The 19,690-nt window shown below is 36.9% G+C and overlaps 1 protein-coding gene and 1 pseudogene across 2 annotated transcripts in view; one reads left to right on the top strand and one right to left on the bottom strand.

The window, feature by feature from the left end:
- Positions 1-19,690, bottom strand: part of DNAJC5B (DnaJ heat shock protein family (Hsp40) member C5 beta) — a 117,870-nt gene that overhangs the window by 16,234 nt on the left and 81,946 nt on the right. For both annotated transcript variants that reach the window (XM_045861339.1, XM_045861338.1), the window contains exons 4-5: positions 15,405-15,618; positions 12,843-13,014 (exon numbers count right to left, since the gene is read on the bottom strand). In XM_045861339.1, the coding sequence (XP_045717295.1) occupies positions 12,843-13,014; positions 15,405-15,618 (386 nt within the window). The remainder of the gene's footprint in view (positions 1-12,842; positions 13,015-15,404; positions 15,619-19,690) is intronic.
- On the top strand, positions 1,635-2,225 carry LOC123833209 (annotated as a pseudogene).

Here is a 19,690-nt window from a genome sequence, read left to right as displayed (position 1 = left end):
TAAAGAACTTACACAACTCCACTCTAAGAAGACAAGCAACCCAATTAAAAACTGGGCAAAGAATTTGAACAGACACTTCTCCAAGGAGGACATACAGAGGATTCAGAGACACATGAAAAGATGCTCAGTATCACTAGCTATCAGAGATGGAAATTAAAACCACAATGAGATACCACTTCACACCAGTCAGAATGGCCATCATAAACAAAGCAACAAACAACAAGTGTTGGAGAGGTTGTGGAGAAAAGAGAACTCTAGTGCACTGTTGGTGGGACTGCAGACTGGTAGAACCACTATGGAAAACAGTATGGAACTTCCTCAGAAAACTAAAAATGCATCTGCCTTTTGACCCAGCAATTCCACTGCTGGGACTCTATCCTAAGAACCCTAAAACACCAATACAAAAGAACCTCTGCACCCCAATGTTCATAGCTGCACAATTTACAATAGCTAAGTGCTGGAAGCAACCTAGATGCCCATCAGTAAACGAATGGATCAAAAAACTATGGTACATTTACATGATGGAATTCTATGCAGCAGAAAGAAAGAAGGAACTCCTACCCTTTGCAACAGCATGGATGGAACTGGAAAGTATTATGCTAAGTGAAATAAGCCAGGCAGTGAAAGACAAATACCACATGATCTCACCTTTAACAGGAACCTAAACAACAAAACAAAGAAACAAGCAAAATATAGTCAAACACACTGAAATAGAGGACAGGCTGACAGTGACCAGAGGGGAGAGAAGAAGGAATTTCAGGGGAGAATGGGAAGGGTTTACAGGAACAAATTTAAAGGACACATGGTCAAAAATTAGGGGGAGGGTGGTAATGGGAGGGAAGTGGGGAGGGATGGGTGGGCAGGCTGGAATGGAAGTAAAAGGGAGAAAACTGTACTTGAACAATGATTAAAATAAAATTAAAATAAATAAATAATCTAACAACAATTGAGTCTAAAAAGCAAACTGAGCAAGCAAGAAGAACAGAGACAGAATCATGGATATGGAGAGCATTTTGATGTTTGCCAGATGGAAGGGGGTTGTATGAAGAGGTGATGGGATTAAGAAGATTAAGAAGTACAAATAGGTAGTAACAGAGTAGCCATGGGGTGTAAAATACAGTGTGGGAAACAAAGTAGCCAAAGTACTTATACACAGACCCATGGACATGAACAATGGTGGGGGAATTGCCTGAGGGGGTGTGGGATACTTGTTGGAGAGGTCAATGGGGGAAGAATTGGTACAGTAATAGCATAATCAATAAAATATAATTTTAATAATAAAACATAAAAATAAAATTGATTAACCAGTAAAAATATGTAAAACCAAGCAAAATACTGATTAGAAATGTAAATGTACAGTTGTAATACTAAAAAAGAGTAATAAAAATGATTACATTACAACAAAAGATATGGATGGAAATAAACTGTGTCCATCAATGGATGAATGGATAAAGGAGGAGATCCTGCCATTTATGACATCATGGATGGACTTCGTATGCATTATGCTAAGTGAAATAAGTCAGACAGAAAAAGATAAATACTGTATGATACCACTTATATGTGGATCTAAAAAAAAGGCAATAACAAAATCCAAACTCATAGGAAAAGATACCAGCTCTTTTTGGGCTGGAACCATGGAGGGTGCAGAAGAGAAAAAGGTCTCCACTGTACCAGAAACCCTTAAAAAAGTGAAGGAATTTTACAAGCTGAAGGTTTAATGCCTGTGAAAGAAGTTTGCCTAAAAGATACTTTGAAAGCAAGGAGGAGGAAGCTTATCTATGAAAAAAACTAAGTGCTTTCACAAGGAATATAGGCAGATGTACAGAACTGAGATTCAAACGGTTAGAGACGGCAAGAAAAGCTGGCAACCTCCATGTACCTGTAGAACCCAAACTGGCATTGTCATCAGGATCAGAGGTATCAGTGGTGTGAGCCCAAAATTCTACAAGGTGCTGCAACATCTACACCATTGCCAAATCTTTAATGGCACCTTTGTTAAGCACAACAAGGCTTTAATTAACATGCTGAGGATTCTGGAACCATACATTGAATGGGGGTACCCATACCTGAAGTCAGTAAATGAATTAATCTACAAGCATGGTCATGGCAAAGTCAACCAATGGAAAATTGTCCTGACAGATAATGCATTGCTTGCTCAATCTCTTGGTAAACATGGCAAAGCATTTGGCACAGTATCTTCATATATCCTGCAGATAAGATGGTGAACCCTAGATGTCAGGTAAGGCTGATGTCAGATGTTGCCACACTGGGCTGTTCTATTAAATAGTTTTAACAAGGAATTGAATGAAGAAGTTGTGCAGAGATCATATTTGCAAATAATGCCAAACTGAAATATGCTCAAAGGCCCATACCATCAAAATTAAGTGTGATAGATGGAAAGCATCTGGAATCCTGACAGTTTGCCAGAGAAGAGCAAGGGTGGTAAGATTGAACTAGGAAGAGGGGGAAAGGAGTTGAGAGAAACCCAGAAGGTTCTGGGGAGAAGGATGCAAAAAATAGAGGAAAGGTGAAATATTATTCAGCCATAAGAAGGAATGAAGTACTGATAAATGCTACAATGTGGATGAACCTAAAAACACACTAAATGAAAGAAGCTAGACACAACAGGACAAATATTGTATGATTCCATTTATATAAAATGTCCAGAATAGGCAAAACCATAGAGCAGAAAATAGATCGGTGTTCACTATCACAGCCTCTGTGATCCTTCTTTGGTGGGTTTATTACATCTTGTATTAAGTAACTCTGTGTGTGATTATTTGTTGAATATTTGTCTCCCCATCTTCTCTGCTGGGTTGAAAGGTCCAAGACAGCAGGCACCATGTCTTTTCTCTAGCACCTAGCATAGTGTCAGGCAAATATTACAAGCTCAATTAATGTTTGCTACTAAAAAACAATCCTGACAAACCTGTCTAGTAGATTTGCTCACTGAACCCTGGCAGCCAAAAATTGAAGAAGCTTTGGGTCCACTTTGAGCTGCTTCTGGGGTAACATTCTGAGTTGAGCCACTTGTTCTGCTCCCCGGGCCCATGACCTTGATGATGTTTACTTGTTTTTTTTTTTTTCACATAAAGAAGCAGCAAAGGACTTTGAACTAGTTGCAAGAATTATTTTCCATGAATCATTGTTTTAAATCAATCCCTTTTGATTGGGGGAAAGGGAGTAGGAAGAGGAGTAGAGATTAGAGAAAATAAGGATGAATTTAGTATCTTCCTTGGTGCCCCTTTCTTGGTCAGTTATGTGTGATAAATACTGAACAGCAAATATAGTAAATGTCTTAATATCTTGGCCAAGAGCAAGAGGCTAATTTTAAGTCATATGGCCTCTTAAGCTCAGTGGTTGTGAATTCATTTGAGTTTCAACCAAGTGAGTAGCAGGAACAATTAAGCAATCAACAAATTTTTCTATGCACTGAGTCTCACATTTTTAGAGCCAAGGTGAACACTATAAAATCTCCTCCTTTAGATACTTTATTCTCTTTTATTCTTTCTTCTTCAAAAAAAAAATCAGGAAATCATGACTCCACAAGAAATTTTTAGGGTTTAACTAATTGTTTTCAGTCTATTGCCTTCAGTTTGAAAAAAAAATTAATTTATCTCTTGTATTTTTGGTTTGCTGTGCCAGGGTGTTCAGAGGTAAGAAGTTCCCATTTATGCTCTTATCTGTCCTTTCTCTCTCTGTCTCTGTCTCTCTCCATCTGTGTGTGTGTGTGTGTGTGTGTGTGTGTGTGTGACACACACAGTCCCAGGGAATGGGGTTCTATCTCAAGATGGTCTATAAATCCCTCATAGGCAATAGAATTCTGATTATATTATGGGCTTCCACTAACACAGGAGTATAGGGCCTAGTTTGTGAACATTTGAAAGGAAGGGAAGTTACATTTATCTTTCAAGTTTCCAAGACAAATAAAGGAGGATGGGTACCCCCTCCCCACCAAGACACTATCTCTCATATATTTACTCCTGATTGATTTATAAGAATAATAAAATTCCCCCGTGTTCCTAGGATTCCACTGGGAATACATTTTTTATTTTGAGATAAAGATGGGAATCAACTTTCAAATTCTATAGTTTTCAATGTATATTTAAGATAACCACTGTTTTTAATGTTTCCCCCTTCATTTCTTAATGATAGAAGCTGGATTATACCCCTTCATGTGACTGAAAGAAGACACAATAACCTAAGCAAATCCCCCCTCTCTACTACCAAATACCACTCTGTACCACTCCTCTCAGAGACTGGTACCATGTTACAGTATTAAAAAGTATCTTAGGCTTTAGCTAGTGTCAAAGAGTAGGCATGTTTGAAGTGTGCACATAATAAAATACATCGAAGAAAAATCATAAGCTTTAGCTATAAAAATAGAATTATTAAACTATCTCAAGGCAGGTGAAAATATTTCTCATGTTTTTTAAATAAACAAATCAATTATAAAGTGGTTTGATTTGATATTTCAAATTTGAATTTTCATATATTAAGAGATATGGACAGTATCTTATAACATATTCTTAAATGTGAAAGTTGAGGTGTCACTGAATTCAAATCAGAAATGTTTTCTAGTTAACTCCTGTTATTAGTCTCTTTCTTTATTAGTCTTCTTTACTAGTCTACTTAGGCTTAGGAAAACAATAAAGTATTAAGGTGATACAATTTTTATTCTAGAAAGGAGCTTATCTCATATTAATTTTATTATATTTTGTATTTTGGCATTGCTGGAAAGTCAGGGAAAATAGCATAAGAAAGAAATACTAACCATATTTCTTTTAAAAATCAATACTCATATATAAAAAATAAATTTCTAGTTGTAATCTTTATGGACTGGCCAAATCTCTAAGCACAGTATAATCTGCAGCATAGCACACAGATTATAAATAAATAATTAACGTAAAACCCTTGCTCTACCATTCTGTCATCTCAATCAGCTTTACTCTTCTCTAAATTCAGAGTTCTGTGCTCTGGAGGTATTTTCCCCAATTCCTTGTCAGTAATATCAAGTTTGAAGTTAGATATATAGCCCTTACAGGGAAATAGTCTAACTGTATTGGCTACATAATTTGCAAAACCCAGTGCAAAATCAAAATGTAGTGTATGTGATTGAAAAGCTAATAATTTCAAGATCATGACAGCAGAGCCATAAACCAAGTGTTGGAAATCTTAGCCAGTGTGACAGGACAAGAAAAAGAAATAAAAGGCATACAGATTGGAACAGAAGAAATAAGCTCTCTGCTTGCAGACAACATGATTGTTTACATAGAAAATCCCAAGGAAATTACACAAATACAAATTAGTAAGTGAGCTTAACAAGAACACAAGATACAAAGTCAGCACACAAAAATAATTATAAATTCTTGTGATGAACATTGAAAACCAACATTTGAAATGAATGCCAATTACTATAGCTCCCCCCAAAATGAAATACATACCAATCTCACAAAATACATACCAATGCTATATACTGAAAACTATAAAATGTTTATTAAAGAAATCAGATGAAACCTAAATAAGTGGAGACACATACCATGTTGATGGATTGGAAGATTCAACATAATAAAGATGTCATGTTTTATTCAGACCAAGCTATAAAGTTAATACAATACTGATTTTAAAAATCAGCAGTATTTTTCTGTCAATAGACAACCTGCTACTAAAATTTATATGGAAATTCAAAGAAACTAGATTAGCCAAAACAATTTCGTAAAAGAATAAAGTTGGAAGAATCACACTAGCTGTTTTAAGACTTATTTTAAAATTGCAGTAAGTAAGCCTGGCTGGTGTGGATCAGCAGATTGAGTGCTGGCCCGTGAACCAAAGGGCTGCCAATTGGATTTCCAATCAGGGCCCATGCTTGGGTTATGGGCCAGGTACTCAGTAGGGGGCACATGAGAGGCAACCACACATTGATGTTTTACTCCCTCTCCTTCTCCCTCCCTTCCTCTCTCTAAAAATAAATAAATATGGTCAATTAATATTTGACAAAGGGGGCAGAAGCATAAAATGGAGTAAAAATAGCCTCTTTAACAAATGGGGTTGGAGATCTGGACAGCTACATGCAAAAAAAGTGAAACTCAATCATCAACTTACACCATACTCAAAAATAAATTCAAGGTAGTTAAAAGACTTACATATAAGTCATGACAACATAAAAGTCCTAGAGGGAAACAGGCAGAAAAATCTCAGATATTCCATGCAGCAGTATTTTCACCAATATGTCCCCTAGGGCAAGGGACATAAAGGACAGAAAAAACAAATGGGACCTCATCAAAATAAAAAGCTTCTGCACAGCTAAAGAAAACAGTATTAAAATAAAAAGAGAACCAACTATATGGAAAAACATATTTGCCAATGATACCTCAGACAAGGGTTTACTCTCCAAAATATGTAAGAACTCACATGAGTCCACTCCAAGAAGACAAACAACCCAATTAAAAAATGGGCAAAAGACCTGAACAGACACTCCTCTGAGGAGGACATACAGAGGGCCCAGAGACATATGAAAAGATGCTGAGCATCACTAGCCATCAAAGAGATGCAAATTAAAACCACAATGAGATACCATTTCACACCAGTCAGAATGGCCATCATAAGCAAATCAACAAACAGCAAGTGTTGGAGAGGATGTGGAGAAAAGTGAACCCTAGTGCACTGTTGGTGGGACTGCAGACTGGTGCGACCACTGTGGGAAACAGTATGGAATTTCCTCAGAAAACTAAAAATGGAACTGCCTTTTGACCCAGCAATTCCACTGCTAGAATTACATCCTAAGAACTCTAAAACACCAATCCATAAGAACCTATGCACCCCAATGTTCATAGCAGCACAATTTATAATAGCCAAGTGCTGGAAGCAACCTAAGTGCCCATCAGTAAATGAATGGACCAAAAAACTATGGTGCATTTACATGATGGAATTCTATGCAGCAGAAAAAAAGAAGGAGCTGCTACTCTTTGCAACAGCATGGGTGGAACTTGAGAGCATTATGCTGAGTGAAATAAGCCAGGTGGTGAAAGACAAATATCATATGATCTCACCTTTAAGTGGAACCTAATCAACAAAACAAACAAGCAAGCAAAATATAACCGGAGACATTGAAATTAAGAACAATCTGACAGTAACCAGAGGGGAGGTGGAAGGGATTAATGGGGGGGGAGGGTTTTCAGGAACAACTATAAAGGACCCCTGGACAAAACCAAGGGGGATGGAATTGGGAGGGAGGTGGGGATGGCTGTGGTGGGGTAGAGTGGTGGGGGGAAAATGCAGACAACTGTACTTGAACAGCAATAAAATAAATAAATAGATAAAATCTTTTTTAAAGTTGCAGTTAGTTTTTTTTTTAATTAAAAAACTAGCCTTGGCTGGTGTGGCTCAGTGGATTGAGTGCTGGCCTATGAAACAAAGGGTCACTGGTTCAATTCCCAGTCAGGGCACATACCTGGGTTGCAGGCCAGGTCCCCAGTAGGGGACATTCAAGAGGCAACCACGCATTGATATTTCTATCCCTCTCTTTCTCCCTCTCTTCCCCCCTCTCCAAAAATAAATAAATAAAATATTTTTTAAAATTTAAAAACTGCAGAAAGTAAGACCGTGTGTTATTGGTAAAGAGATAGACATACAGATCAATGGAATGAAATACAGAGTCCATAAATAGACCTGTAGAAATATAGCCAATTGATTTTTGACAAAGATGCAAAGACAGTTGAATGGAGAAAGGATAATCTTTTCAGCAAAAGGTGTTGAAACAATTATATGCAAAAAAATGTCTCCACCTAAACCTCATACCTTATGCAAAAATGAACTAGAAATTGGTATAGATCTAAATGTTAGACAAAAAACTTTTAGAAAACATTTGAGAAAAATCTTTATGACATAGGCTTAAAGTAAGAGTTCTTGGACATGATATCAAAAACACAATGTATTGAAACATTAATAAAAATTTTAATCAAAATTTTTGCTCTGCTAAGCAGCAGCTTCTAAAAATATGTAGTTATAATATTTTTATAAAACAAACAAAACCCCATGAACAATTACATAAAAATCTTGTAATTTTGAGTACAAATTTTGAGTTAAAAAATTTTGTTGCTTTTGAGTAACTGGTGCCAGGAGGTTGCTGTAAACTTTTCGTTGACTGTATAACTTCTTGTGGTGATTGAATTTTTATGAGTATGTCTTACTTTTCATACAAAGTCACAAATCTCCACACCACTAGTAGCTTTCACATGAAGTTGGGCAGCAGTCTGCTGGAAAAGCTATGGGGAGATTAAGGGTTGACACCTTGGATTCCTTCCAACTCTAAAATCTTAGGAATTTATGATTATATACAAAATAAGATACTGTTTTTGCCCTGTATAACATGTACCCATGTTTTTGGCCCAAACTTTCAGTAAAAAAAAAAAATTGTTTTAATTTTTAATTCAATTATTTATTTATTTATATTTAGAAACAAAACCAATAATCATATTTCAGGGTATTATTTTGCATACAGATATTGTTATTGCTTTCTAGAGTTACCCTTTTAATGCATAAGTGTGAATAAAAAAATAAAAGAATTAAAAACATTTATATAGATACAGAATTAGTACTACCCACATATACCCATGTATACATGTACAATGTACATCATTATTTTTCCCTCAAAAATTTGGGCAAAACAGTGCACATTATACATGGCAAAATACAGTAATTAAATATCCCCTAAGTGAGAAAATGTTTGCCAAATTTTATTTAATTTCAGATTCACTGAAATAGAAATACTCAAAGCCCAAAGTTTCACAAGTACCTTCTAATAGACTCAAATCTTGACATATGCTGCTTATCATTTGTCATGAGTAACTTGATATACAAGTGACTAGTAGCCACTTTCAACTGTATTCTCTTAACAACTTTAAGTGGGTCACCTTCTTTTGCAGAACAGAAGAGACCAGTCCATTAATTGGATCACAGTCCAGGAAGTATAGTCTTCTTGTAGAATCTGCTTTTTCACCCTTACAAGCCTTAACTTGCATTAATTTTAACAATAAACTACATTAAGTCTCTGAATTAATGGAGTGAAAATCTGAAACTAACTAAATTAATGCACCTAACTTCAAATAAGTCATAAATTCTCATAGGGAAATGTTAGACTGAGGGGCACTGGTGGTGGATTTTACTGAGCAGTCAATGAAATTTAAGCTTTCGGTATCTTTATCTATTCAGACCCTTCCAAGGGCCTTTTAGAAATGTGTTCACATTTTTGTAGATTTGCAAAAGTAAGATTTTTTAATCACAACCAAACACTGCCTCTTTCTACTTTACTTTTCCTCCATCATGCTTTTTCTCTTGATGAGTGGCAACAAAGGGTCTATGGACATTTTGGAGATTCAGTTAAGGAGAAATAGAGATGGGGATAGGTTTCATTTGAGTTTAGTGGAATATGTTTTTGTGGTTTGCAGAAACTCTGTATATAATTATTAGTTGCCACACTGGCATAGGAATGGCTTTAGGGATACTCCTGGAGCTCACTATCCCAATTCACTTGTCGAGGGAGCATGAAGATCCACACCAGAGTTAACATCACACAATATTAATGTGTTGGTGGGCTCTGATCCTAGAAGTATTGGGTGATGGAGAGAACACAAGGTTTGAAAAGTACAGAGTCAAAAAATGGTGTGTGGAAAATTTTTTCCAAAATTTTATGTTATAAATGAGATAAACTAGTTTTTGCAGATTTGACAACAATCCCCACAAATTTAGACAACATTATCAGTAATGAGTTGTAAAACTGAAACTTTGCTAATCTACCAATAATAAAAAACAAATTTTGATCAAACATACTAGAGGAAAGACAGAATTATTTTCCTTTTCTTTTTACAGAAGATGATATTATTCAATTTGTGTTAAATGAAGAGGCAACCAAAGAATATGTATCCAGAAAGCATAGAGTAAAAGTATTATAGAGATTTGCCAGTCAGCTAAGTAAATTATTGCCACTTTTCTAGATTTTGTGATATTTTTCTAATTTTTAAGCTTTGCAATTTGTTGTGACTTCTCATTCTAAATAAATATTCACATGATTTACTTTTGTATTGTAATTTTGTGTTCTTTTTCTTAAAAAGGACTAGCCAAGTCGTACAAATTTCAGTCCCTACAAAACCTTAACACTGCATAGAAGCTTTTGAATATTTAGGAATGGAATAAAGGTTTTTCTTCTTGGTTTAGAATTCTTCTTTTTAAATTTTATTTAAATTGTTGTTGCAGTACAATTTTCTATGTTTTACTCCCATCCCAACCCACCCACCCAGCCCTCCCCTCCTCCCTCCCATTTCCACCCACCCCTCGTTTTTATCTATGTGTCCTTTATACTCGTTCCTGTAAACCCTTCCCCTTTTCCCCTGAAATTCCCCTGAAATTCTCTCTCCTCTCCCCTCTGAACTCTGTCAGTCTGTTCTTTATTTCAGTGTCTTTGATTATATTTTGCTTGTTTCTTTGTTTTGTTGTTTAGATTCCTGTTAAAGGTGAGATCATGTGGTATTTGTCTTTCACTGCCTGGCTTATTTCGCTTAGCATAATGCTTTCCAGTTCCATCCATGCTGTTGCAAAGGGTAGGAGCTCCTTCTTTCTTTCTGCTGCATAGAATTCCATTGTGTAAATGGACCATAGTTTTTTGATCCACTCATTTACTGATGGGCATCTAGGTTGCTTCCAACATTTGGCTATTGTAAATTGTGCTGCTATGAACATTGGGGTGCATAGGTTCTTATGGATTGGTGTTTCAGAGTTCTTAGGATATAATCCTAGCAGTGGAATTCTTAGTAACACAGTCAAATTAGATCATGATTTACTTAGTCTAGAATCTGACCTCTGCAATGGAATTGATAGCTCTGGGGGTTCAGAACTGAGAGCAGCGAAAGACACAAATTTATCACCAGTCACCCTGCAGGAAGGAAACCTGGGTAAAATTTGGCACCAAGGATGAATTTCTCTTCCAGAAAAATAATCTGCAAAGGTCTCCTGAAATGACCTGGTGGAACTTTGATCTAGTTTTAAAAAAGGAAAGACTTTGAGGTTTTTCAGAGAAGTATGAACACTGGATTTGTGATATCTAGGTTCAATTCACCTAGTTTTGGTTTCTACAGTATAAAAGACAAGATAAGGTTGTTACAGTGGATGGCAGTGATGGTGCTTTCCAATCTCACCATCTCTTCCTATCCTCTCTGGCAGTGACTGAGCACTGGACAGGATTGATGGATGTTTTGTGAGGCCCTATGACCAACAAAGCCAGAGACCACGGACATGATCTTACAACAGTTTATCTCCCTCACAAGAGCAGATGGGGTTAATACACTGGGCTCATTGTTCCTAAACAAGTTATGTCAAGGCCACTGGCCCTTCTTTGAAGAGGAATTTGCATATATGTATCCTTTTTTAACCCATTTATGAGTAATACTGCTTGCTTGTTTTTTTAGATATTTATGCTCCCATTAAAAGACTTGTTCTTTTATATTCCAAAAAAGGCAAAAGAAACTTGTAATTGCATAGCCCTATAAGCACACAATTTGGTTCCTGGGACAGCAATAAAAATTAGTAAAGCAACTCCTGTCCCTGTTTGCTGGACTGGCTACTTAGCAGTCCCCAAAGGAAGAAGACACAGGTTACAGAAAAATCCCTTCTGTCCTCACTAACTCCCCAACCCTAAAATGGTCTGAGACTGTCTGATTCACATGATTGAACATCCTTTAAGCTGGAGTCAAGGTGGGTACTAAGTGGATGCTACTTAGTATCACATTCAATTAGGAATAAAAGTAAAGGAGAAAACTTGAAGCAGTCTCTGTTGCTTGATGTCATGCAATTTGTTTCATTGTGATGCAAAGAATCAGAATGTGCTGCAGTCAAAAAAAGTGCACCATTCCTAATTTCAGCAGTTCTGACAACACTGGACCACTCTCTAAATTATCAAATAACCCTCTTATTTGGATGGTTCTTTGTGATTTAGTGATAAAGTCTGTAATTCAGAATAATGATGCATTCTACAGGAGAAAATGACAGGATTATGGCTACAAAACAGAGATGACAATGGCAGGTTTGACTCTAGTTTGTTTAAACAAAGGCATTTTTTTTCAGAGAACATGAAGCATCCTGGTGTTATGAATTCTGTGAGGTGATAAAAAAATTATCATTTGTTATATTCTTTATCATTTCAAGTACTGTATCATGGCTATGCATATACAGAGACAGACATGTGGGGGTGGTTTAACAAAGCAAAAAATCCTATTTTCGTGGAACAATATTTTTGATACTGGTTTGAGGCTAGCTCTAAATGTGTAGGTTTGGAAGGAAGTTTCATTTCCAGGGAAGAAAGACTATGTTCCCCCAATTCTACCCAAAACTCATTATCAAAGAATCAAAAAGAATCAAGAGCTACTGACTTTTCTTGATGTCCATTTCCCTTCTTTTTGAATAGAGATCTGAAAGCAACAGACTGAAATGCTTTTCCCAGGAAGAATTTTTACTTTGGTTCTCTTACTCCTGGGCACTCCCAAACTTTCCTGAACCCAGAGCTCACACTCTTGTAATGAGAACATGAACAGTACTAGCTTTGCATGTTGTACTAGATCAGCATATATCATGATTTCTTTCTAATGGTGTCAGGCTCTGCTTTTCTCTGTTGCTAGTAAAAGTAATTGTCCTTTCATCCTCTGCAAAGGAAGTACCAAAGCTGATAGTCTGTCAGGTCCCCTGCATTTGATTGTTGGACATCCCTCACTTTAGTGATAACCATCACCATGGACCTGGTGCTTGGCCAGGCCTATGAAAGAATACCCACTACCTCTGCTCTCATCTTACTCTACCTCTTTCCATGTCAGTCTTGATCTGCTCCTCAAGGTCCTCTGGGGACACATAGAAGTCCTCTTCTGGCACTGATGATTTGGGCCGGCAATGTCCACAGCAGCAGTTGCAACAGCAGCACAGACAACAGCAAAAATAGCAGCCGGTCAAGAGGCCAATAATGACAAACAGGGTCTAGGAGAAACAGGCAAAGCAAAACAAAGGTGAGGGGTAGTGGAGTGTGGGAGAACCCTGGAAATCAAGTGTGTACCCTGTAGCCCCAAAGACCTGAGGACATCATAGTTCACCCTCCACCCTCATCCTTATTGCATGCAATCTTTTTAGTTTTCTTGGTAACAAATTCTGCGTAGAGTTTTGCCTAGCAGGTTAAACCCAGAGGGAATGACTTGTGGCCAAAGTAATGATGTATGACATTCTCTTCTTTATTCTTAACCTATGGTGATCATTATTGAGAGTAAAGCAAACAAAACAACAAAGAAACAAACCAACAAACAAAACCTTTCCAGGTCTCATGATTTAACCAAGGGAAACAGAATCATTCTCACTAAAGGAGCTGTTGATAGCTCCCCCTCCCCCAGCCACCTTCCTCTTAGTCATCAAGTACTGCACAGTCTCTCTCTTCAACATCCCTTCCACTCTCTTCCTCATCTCTCTTCCTCGTCTCTCTTCCTCATCCCTGGTAGCACCTTAGAAAAGACCCTGTTATCTCTGCTCTGGACATTTCAGGAGACTTGTAACTGGCCTCCCTGCCTCCACTTTTTTTCTCCTAATCCACTCTGTGCATTGCTGCTGAAGCTTCCAGAAACATATGTTCTCTTGAACTCATGCAGTTCTCCTGCTTCTTAGATAAGGCTGGAGTTCCTTATTTTGGTCATCTGGGCTCTGCCAACCCCTCCCCTGCATCAGCTGACCCTGTTTCTGCCATGCCTCTCATAGCTTTGCTCTCCCTGTGGATTCATCTGCCAAATGTCCCCTGCCCCTCCCATTCCCCAGTCATCTAATAAATAAGCACTGTATTTGTCCTCTCCCTGACATCTTTTCTGATATGCCTCCCTTTTGTTGTGCCCCAATTGTACACCATACAAACTTCTATCATGGTGCTTTATTTGTTGACACTTTAAGACATTTATCAGTTTTTAGATCTGTCTCACACTGGGAGATTCTTGAAGGCTAGAGCTGTATGTTAGTCATCTTTCAATCCCTCCTACCTAAAAATATAGTTCCGGGCATGTGGTAAACATTTAATAAATACCTACTGAATTAATGAATGTATAAAGTAATAGGGAAGCAGACATACCTTCTTATGGAAAGAGTGTCATGTCTGGAGGTTAGGTTGCCAGGAAAGCCCACAAAAAGCCCATATTGTTATATGTGAATGTTCAATCTATCATCATAAATATTGTCAGTATATACACCCTCATTTCAAGTTCCAGATCTGCTAGGTAGGAGCTTGTCTCCCTCTGATTCTTCAACAGTAGAGAAATGGGTTTTCAGTGGGAAACCTAGTTATCTCTAAGAAAAGAAATTATGGACATTTAAGAAGGCAAAGGAGGATTTTAAGTTACAGACCCCATGCTTATGTACAAACTCATATCTCTCTCTTCCTGCATGTATAAAACTCTTCTGTTTAGCAGGATTTATTTTAGTGGAAGAAAATAGCAATCAGGATCCTACAGAATATGAAACCTGACTGGAGATCAACAACTTTTTACATTATTCATTACTACTCATGAATGTGAGTTCATATGATTTTACAAAATGTGTGAACTGTTTAGATGTATGTGAATTGTCCAAAAATACACTGATGGACTATATGTATGGTTCATATGCAAATGCAATTTTATCAGAATATAAAGATGTTAAAAACTCATTAACAAATATAAAGCCATCACTAAACATACATATACTAGGGATTCCTAGGAAACTGCACAAAATTTACTGTCAAAAATCTGTTCTAATTGCATTAAGTCCTTAAAAATATTGCATTTTTCTTGACTAGATACCTTTTTTCTCTCTCTTCTTCTCTATGTCTGTCCAATTCCCTGTCCTCCACTACTTAATTCTGACCTTTCCCCCCTTATTTCCTTCTCCATAACCTTACTGCAGGCTCCATGTGAGCCTATGACATAATTACCACACACTCTCCCAAGTATTGTGTTTGCTGATGTAGCCTGTGCTATAAATAGTAAAGTACATGGCTAAATTTTTCCTATAATAATTTATTAAACAGTTGTCACACTAATAAATTATTTTTGGTTTTGAGCAATGAGTCAGTTCTTAATTAGTCACTACAGGGAGAGAGAGGGCAGTCAAAATTAACCTGAAGCTTCAAATTCAAATATAATTAATGTCTGGAAGTATTCTAAGTCATGCTGTATATTATAATCATTTGATGAGCTAAAGTAAAAATGATCCTCAAATAATAGCTTTCCATTGAAGCTATATTTCCTTTTATTTACAAGAGTTTAATATATAAAGTTAAGCTTTCTTTGAGATCAACTCTGAAAGAGTGAATAATATCATGATCTATCAGAAAATTGTTTTTAAAGGAAAATATGATTCACCTTTGCCCACCAGCTTGACAGCATAAAGTAGGTATTAACATTTTCATCTCCAAATTGCTCAGCCACATAGAGTCCCAACGATCCATACTTGTCATATATGTTTCTCTTTGATATGTCAGTAAGTATTGTGTGGGCATTGTTGATTTCTTTGAACTTCTCAGCAGCAGCTGGATCATCTGGATTCTTGTCTGGATGGTGTTTCAAGGCCAACTTTCTTTTTAAAAAAGGAAGGAAAAATGTTATTTGACACAAATTATAATGACATTTTAGAAGGGCACTATTCTTTTATACATCCCTTATACAAGTAAATGTGTGAAATGATAATGTTTACTTAACTAAGCAAGTGTTTATTAAGTATGGTCTATGTTTCTAATGTGTAAGCAAAATAGTATTATTTCTCCTCTCACATCCTCAAAAGGATTCTCAACTGCATGGTTGTTGAGTCTCAGACATCTTGCTATTAGTAAATATGTGAATTTTACTTTTACCTGGAATCTGATCAGGACCCCATCTTAACATGCAACATTCATGGTATGTTAAAAGTTCCAGCATCAGGACCAGTTTGTACCAAAATGCCATTTAGAACAGGAAATTCTCCAGAATTAACAAAACCTCCTACACACCACATATTCTAAAAGTTAAATTCAAATATTTAAAAAATTCTAATTCATATTCCATTGAATAGACATTACAACCCTTTCATACATCTTCCACCAAAAAAATTTCCTTTGTTTTTCTGAACAAATACTGTGACTTCCCCTATATTCAAATGTACATTTTACCTCTTTTTGAATAGGTCTTTCCACTTCAAATAATACATATAAATTTCCTTGTGACTGAAAAGTCCCGTCTCCTCTGTGGACTATCAAGTAGTTTGTAAAGGATGTGGATATGTGTAGTGTTGCACTCTGTGTGTGTGTGTGTTGGGGGGTGACTTGAGGGTATTCTTTACTCTTTAGTTATACTCAAATATTAAAAAAAGAAGTGAGTTTGTCATTGTCAAGCTCTGGCTGGTGGCCCCCTACAGACAGATTTAAATATTTATTAAAGCCATGTTCAGAATGGAGTCTATGGTATTTTTTCCACTGCAAAGTCCATTAATTTTGTAACTACTGGAAAGTCCACATGACTTGTACTCCCTATGCCCATCATAGGTACGTGTAGGAATACACCTTAAGCTTTTGTTTATGTTATCATTTACATTAAATTGTATTTTAATATAACAATAAAGGCCATAAGTAGAGCAGAAAAGTAAAGTATATATCATAAGGCAATCTCTACAATAAATTGGAAAAAAGCTACACATATTTTATGGATGAAAGTATTGTTGGGTTAGGAAGTAAGTGAATAATAAAGCAGCTCAGCATCAGAATGCTTAAAAGTATCAAAATATTTAAAAATATAAATTGTGGTGTATAATCCATTCTAACATTGAATTCAGAATAAACAAAAAGAATAAAACAATGATGGTTCACCTTAAATTTGCTTAACTAAAATATTTTTCAGCCTTTTTGAGCTATGTTTGGGGTATCTATAAATTCTTATAGATGGAATTATTAGAGACATTTTTAAAAGATTTTATTTCTTTATTTTTAGACAGAGGGTAAGGGAGAGAGAAAGGGAGAGAGACATCAATGTGTTGTTGCCTCTTGCATGCCTTCTACTGGGGACCTGGTCTGCAACCCAGGCATGTGCCCTGACTGGGAATCAAACCAGCAACCCTTTGGTTTCACAGTCCATCACTGAATCCACTGAGCCACACCAGCCAGGGCTGCAGACATTTTTTTATGTGCAGAATATATGATGAAATCTTGCACAAAATTCCTATTTTGTCATTTTTAAATGTTTATATTTATACCAACACTATTATATTAAAATGTTATAAATATTTCTTCATTAATCTTGACCACAACTCTGTGAAATAGATATTATGATTCCATTTAACAGATGAGGAAATTTGTCCACCAACAAGTGAAGTAACTTGCCCAGTGTCACAAAGCTAATAATTAGATCACAGGCAATCTAACCCTAAACACATGCTCTTAACTACCAACATTTTGCCTCCTACATATTTTTTAATTTAAAAAGTAAGGCACACACAGATTGTTAGTACTCCACTGTAAGGACTTCACTGGAGTGTTTTGAGGAGAGTGGTATGATCTGACTTTTAGAAGGACCACTCAGTCTTGGAGAGGTCAAAGGTGAAAGTAGGGAGATGCTTACAGAAGTATATAGTGGTTCAGATCAGTGTAGCAGTGTGGAGAATATATTCAGAAGTGGTTGGATTCTGGATATATTTTGAGGATTAGTTGGATTGGATGTGAGATGTGAAAGAACAAGAGGAATTGGAGATGGCACCAAAGTTTTGGCCTGAACAATCTGAACAATGGAAAACTTATGTTACTGTTAAAAAGTTGGCAAGATATTTTTTGTTTGGTAGTAGTAGAAAGTAGCTTGCTAGGATTTAGAGTTCTATTTTGGACACTTTTGAGATGCCTATTAGACTTCCAAGTGGAGATGGAGATAGATTTATGAGCCTGGAGTTCAGATGAGAATTATGGCACATGTATGTTTGGGAGTTCTCAGCACATACTTTTCATACCCATGGAATGGGAAATGATTTCCAAGAGTATGGGTCCAAGAGAAGTCCTATGACTGAGCTTTAGGAAGGAAGAACCAGCAAAAGAGATGAAAAGTAAGATGAATGATGCAGAAGGAAAAATCCAGAGAATATGGGATCTTGGGGTCCAAGCAAACCAAGTGTATGAAGAAGGTCACCTGTATCAAATGCCATTCACAGGTCATGTATGATGAAGACTAAGAACTGAAATTTTAAAAATAGATTTCTGGTCAAGATGGAGATGTAGGTAAACATGCTTCACCTCTGTGCACAACTACAGCAAAAATTACAATTAGACTAAAACAAATAACACCAAGATTCATCAGAAAATCAAACTGTATGGAAGTCTGACAATCAAGGATTTAAAGAAGCCACATTCATCCAAATGAGTAGGAGGGGCAAAGATGTGGATGTGCAGAGAGGTATGGAGAGCCTGGAGAGGTGGTAGAATGGGCGGTCCCACATTCATGTGTGATGGATAAAAATGGGGAGGGATACCTTGGGAGTGAGTGATCCCAGCCACAGACCAGACCACCCAGCCTATGGTTCCAGCACCAGGTAGACAAGTCTCCATACATTCTGGCTGCAAAAACCAGTGTTGGTTGGGACAGCAGAAGAAACTACAGGAATCTTAAGAGACTCCTCTTAAAGGGCCCACAATGGACATAGGGCTCATGCGGACCCACCCACTCTGGAACTCAGCACTATGCAACAGCTGGAAGGGCATAAGTGGCATAAGGGGAGAAAGGGAGAAAGTGAAGTGACTGGCAAGGAAGTGAGTGCCAGAAGACAGCTTCTTTCTGGGCAGTCTCCAGAGGCCAGGCAGCAGCATTGTCCCTTCTCTGAGTCCTCCCCAACATGGAGCCACAAAGTGGTGAAACAGGTTATCCTGCCCTGGCAACTACCTAAGGCTCTGTCCCACACAATTTACAGCTGCCTTTTCTACAATAGGCCACACTACTGAGACAAGGAGTCAAAGCAGCTCTACCTAATACAGAAACAAACACAGAGATGTTTCCAAATTGAGGAAACAAAGAAATATGGCCCACATGAAAAAAAAAACCCAGAACAAAACTCCAGGAAAAGAGCTAAATGAAATGGAGATAAGCAATCTGTCAGATGCAGAGTTCAAAATACTGGTTACCAGGATGCTCAAAGAAATCACTGGGTACTACAACAGCATAAAAAAAATCCAGGCAGACATAAAGTTTACATTAAGTGAAGTAAAAATCTACAGGGAACCAACAGTGGAGGGGATGAAGTGAAGATTCAAATAAATGTTTTGAAACATAAGGGAGAGAAAGCATTCAATCAGAACAATCACAAGAAAAAAGAATTTTAAAAAATGAGAATAGAGGAAGGAGCCTCTGGGACATCTTCAAACATACCAGCGTCTGAATCACAGGAGTGCCAGAAGAAGTGGAAGAGCAGGAAACTGATAACTTATTTGAAAAAATAATGAAAGGAATTTGAAAATTTTTCAAATTTTCCTTATTTGAAAAATAAGGAAAAATCTTTCCTTATTTGGTAAAGGAAATAGACATACAAGTCCAGGAAGCACAGAGAGTCCCAGACAAGTTGGACCCAGAGAGAACCACACCAAGACACATCATAATTAAAATGCCAAAGGTTAAATGTAAAGAGAAAATCTTAAAAGCAGCAAGAG

This window comes from Phyllostomus hastatus, unplaced genomic scaffold (genome assembly GCF_019186645.2).
Source record: "Phyllostomus hastatus isolate PE091 unplaced genomic scaffold, TTU_PhHast_1.1 phas_scaffold_21, whole genome shotgun sequence".
NCBI lineage: Eukaryota > Metazoa > Chordata > Mammalia > Chiroptera > Phyllostomidae > Phyllostomus > Phyllostomus hastatus.
The sequence above is the reverse complement of the archived record's forward strand: the minus strand, read 5'-3'. Positions and strand labels throughout refer to the sequence as shown.